Here is a 3,341-nt window from a genome sequence, read left to right on the forward strand (position 1 = left end):
GTTTCTGTTACAGGTAGCGAGTAAATGTGCTTTGTTGGCCACCTAACTATCCTCACCCCGACTGTACAGAGGCATGGATTACAGATCAGATACATAATATCAAAATCTTCCTACGTGTGCATAGTTTAAAATGCAAGAATTGATGTAAGAGTTCAGTCAAGAGTTTAGATTTTTTCCCCCTTCCCCTTCCCTGGTACTTTAACAGACCCGTACAGGCCAGAGGAGGAGGAGGGAATGGTTTTGCACAGGTCCCACTCTGTGATTGCCCAGCAGAAAAGGGAACGGCAAACTTGTTGCTACAGAAATCGTTCCTGCAGCCAAGGCCAATCGTGGAAGATCTTCTAGACATCGTGATTACTAAAGGAATGAGCCAGCTTTTGAATCCCCCTTTTTCCCCCCATCCTCCAAGTGTTTCACTCTCTTACCTGTAAGGAAGAAGGGGACACCAGCCCGTTCCTGCACAGAGGATCCTGCCCTGTACACGACCAGGATCTCCCCTTCGAAACCCGCAAGATTTCTCTGTCTCGGGAAGCGCCAGCTGCCAGAGGTCATTTTTCTGGCATTTTTCTGCCGGAACCCTACAGGTGCTGTCAGCTTTGCGCACGCACTATCATCAAAATTCAGACCAGTAGCCTAACCTGTCATAATAGACGTGCACCCTGCAGAGGACCGTGGTGCTCGGTTGGGGGGTGCGGGGGAGGGCAACAACATCTCCCTTGGGACTGCAGCTGGTTCAAACTGAGGAGCGCGGTAGCTTCGCAGTGTCCGAAGCAAACCCCTACCAGGTTTTTTAACAGGTATTTTAAGTAAAGGTGTTCATGTGTGTATATGTATATATAATTTTTTTTTTTTTTAATGTGCCGTGTCCCAGAGTGCTGGCCCGAGAGCAGCCCCTCCTGCAGTGCAAGTTAGCCCAGCGGCAACTGCTGACTCAGCATCCCGGCACAGCTGCAGCTCCGGGCGGGGGGGGGGGGGGGGGGGGGGAAGCGGACTTTGTGACGACCACCTGCGAGTGTCCCTCCCAGTCACTCCCACCATCGCGTCACCCTTCGGCTGCTTTAGAAAAAAAAACCAAAACGCGGTGCACCTCACCTCCCCCCGTGTCCCCCCCCCCGCCCTCCCCCCCGGTTGGCAGCGGCTCCTGGGAAGCGCAACTTCCCCCGCTGCTTTCAAGACACAGAGCAAACGAGAGCAGGGTCGATTTTAAATGATTTTTTTTTTATTCTTAGAAATGCTGTAAAAATGGATATAAAAGGTCGAGCATGCTCAAGTCTTTTTTTTTTTTTTTATCCTACTGTCTAAAATACATGGGGTTTTGAATCATTTTAACAGATGTACCATAGCTGCATCGGTATGAGTAAAATGTAGAAAAGACGAAAACTACCATTACAAAAATAATTTAAGGGGAGAGAAGAAAAATATATATATATATTTAGCTTTTTTTTTTTTTGCAAGTCTCGTGGTGAAAGACCCGGGCATCGTCGCCCCACGTCGCTACAAGACCCAGGCGGCGGCCGCGGGCCGGCGGGTCCCGCCGCGGCTTCGCGCCTCCTCCCCGCGCCCGGCCCGGCCCGGGGCGCCGCGGCCCGGCCCGGCCAAGGCCCGTCCCAAGCCCGGCCCGTCCCTCTGAGGTATTTATCCACGGTCTCCCGGAGTCCGTCTCTCCGTCCCGCTCCCCCCCGGTTACCGGCAGTCGGTGCCCGAGCCGGGCTGCAGGAAGGAGGCGCTGGGCAGCTGCTTGAAGAAGTGCCGGAGGCTGGTCAAGTCCCGGGTGAGCTGCTCGATCTTCTTGTGCAGCTTCTCGTTCTCGGCCGAGAGCTCCAGCAGCTTCTGCTGCATCTCCTGGTTGCGCCGCTTCGCCTTGTCGCGGCTCTTGCGCACGGCAATGTTGTTGCGCTCCCGGCGCTGCCGGTACTCGGGGCTAAACCTGTCCACGCACTTCTTGCCGCCGCGCTCCTTCCCGCCGCCCGCCGGCGGGACGCCCGGCGCCGACCCGGCCACGGCCACGGCGGCGGCGGCGGGGCCCGGGGAGCGGGTGCTGCAGCTGGAGGGGGAGCTGCTGCCCGGCGGCTCGGGGGAGGTGGGCGGCGTGGGCTGCCCGCTCAGGTTCATGATGGTCTGGGCGCAGGTGGCGATCTGCGAGGGCAGCAGCGAGGAGGAGAGGTCGCTGTCGCTCCAGTCCGGCTCCTGCTTCAGGGCGCCGCGGGAGGAGGAGGAGGAGGAGGAAGAGGAGGAGGAGGAGGAGGAGGAGGAGGAGGAGGCGGAGGAGGCGGTGCGGGGCTCGGCGCCCAGCAGGGTGGTCATGGCAGCGCCGAGGTCCTTGGCGGGGTCGCGGCCGGCCCCGCCGCCCGGCGGCAAGTACTCGCCGTAATCCCCGCCCCGCTCGGGCTTGTGGTTGCTGTTGAAGAGGTCGGCGAAGAGCTCGTCGTTGCAGAGCTCCAGGTTGGGCACGGCCGACATGGAGTCAATGTAGGAGCTGAAGTCGATGGCGCTCTCGTCCTCGTACATGGCCGGGGCGGCGGCGCTCAGCTCCGCCAGGTTGGTGCCGCTGCCCCCCAGGCCGCCCCCCGCCGCCTCCTCGCCGCTCATCCCGCAGCCGCCGCGGCCCCCCGGCTTGCAGGCGGGACCCGGCCCGCCGCCGCTGCCCACCTTGGCGTCGTAGAAGTTGGCGGGCTCCAGGCACCAGCTCTTATAACATGCCGGGGAGTCCAGGGTGTAGAGAGCGGCGGCGCTCATGGGCGAGCGGGACGGGGCGGCTCCGGGCCGCGGGGGGCACCAAGCGCCGCTCCGCGACGATCGCAGCTCCAGCCTCCTCCGGGGGCAGGTGGGGAGCGGGGCTGCCGCTGCTCCTGCCGCTCTCGCCGCTACTGGTGGTACCGGGGCTCCTGCTGCCGTCGCGCCGTCGCCTCGTCCTTCCCTTAGGGGGCCGATCCGGGCTTGGAGGGGGGTGGCCGGGGGGTGGTGGTGGTGGCGGGAGGGGTGTCACGCCGTGCTGGGCGATAAGGAGGCGGGGATGGGACAAGGCGTCTCTGGACCTGGGAGCGAAACGCCCGCTCGGTGCCTTCTTATACGGCGCCGGCCCCGCCTCCTGCCCCAATGACGGGGAACGAGTGTTCCCGGCACCCCCCCGAGGACCCGGGGGCGGGAGCGGGTGGGGTGCGCGGCCGCGGAGGCAGGGCTCCCGCCGCGGAGAGCTGCCACCTCCCGGTGGAGGGTGGCCGCCGTCGGGGAGGGCCCCCCCCGGGGGGGACGGGACGGTGCGGGGAGGGGGCAGGCGCCCTCGGGGCGCCTGCCCCCTCCCCGCACCGTCCCGTCCCCTCGCTGAGGTCTGCCCTGACGCC

The 3,341-nt window shown here is 63.1% G+C and overlaps 2 protein-coding genes across 2 annotated transcripts in view; one reads left to right on the top strand and one right to left on the bottom strand.

Annotated features, from left to right (window-relative positions):
- Positions 1-825, top strand: part of SPIDR (scaffold protein involved in DNA repair) — a 205,240-nt gene extending 204,415 nt beyond the window's left edge. The window contains exon 20 of the mRNA XM_074880660.1: positions 14-825. Within this exon, the coding sequence (XP_074736761.1) occupies positions 14-46 (33 nt within the window). The 3' untranslated portion in view covers positions 47-825. The remainder of the gene's footprint in view (positions 1-13) is intronic.
- Positions 826-1,197: 372 nt separating this feature from the next.
- On the bottom strand, positions 1,198-3,052 carry CEBPD (CCAAT enhancer binding protein delta). Its single transcript, XM_074880696.1, has one exon. It carries the CDS (start codon positions 2,734-2,736, stop codon positions 1,684-1,686), a length of 1,053 nt encoding a protein of 350 aa, XP_074736797.1. The 5' UTR covers positions 2,737-3,052; the 3' UTR covers positions 1,198-1,683.
- Positions 3,053-3,341: the final 289 nt, after the last annotated feature.

Source organism: Strix uralensis, chromosome 1, assembly GCF_047716275.1.
Source record: "Strix uralensis isolate ZFMK-TIS-50842 chromosome 1, bStrUra1, whole genome shotgun sequence".
Lineage (NCBI taxonomy): Eukaryota > Metazoa > Chordata > Aves > Strigiformes > Strigidae > Strix > Strix uralensis.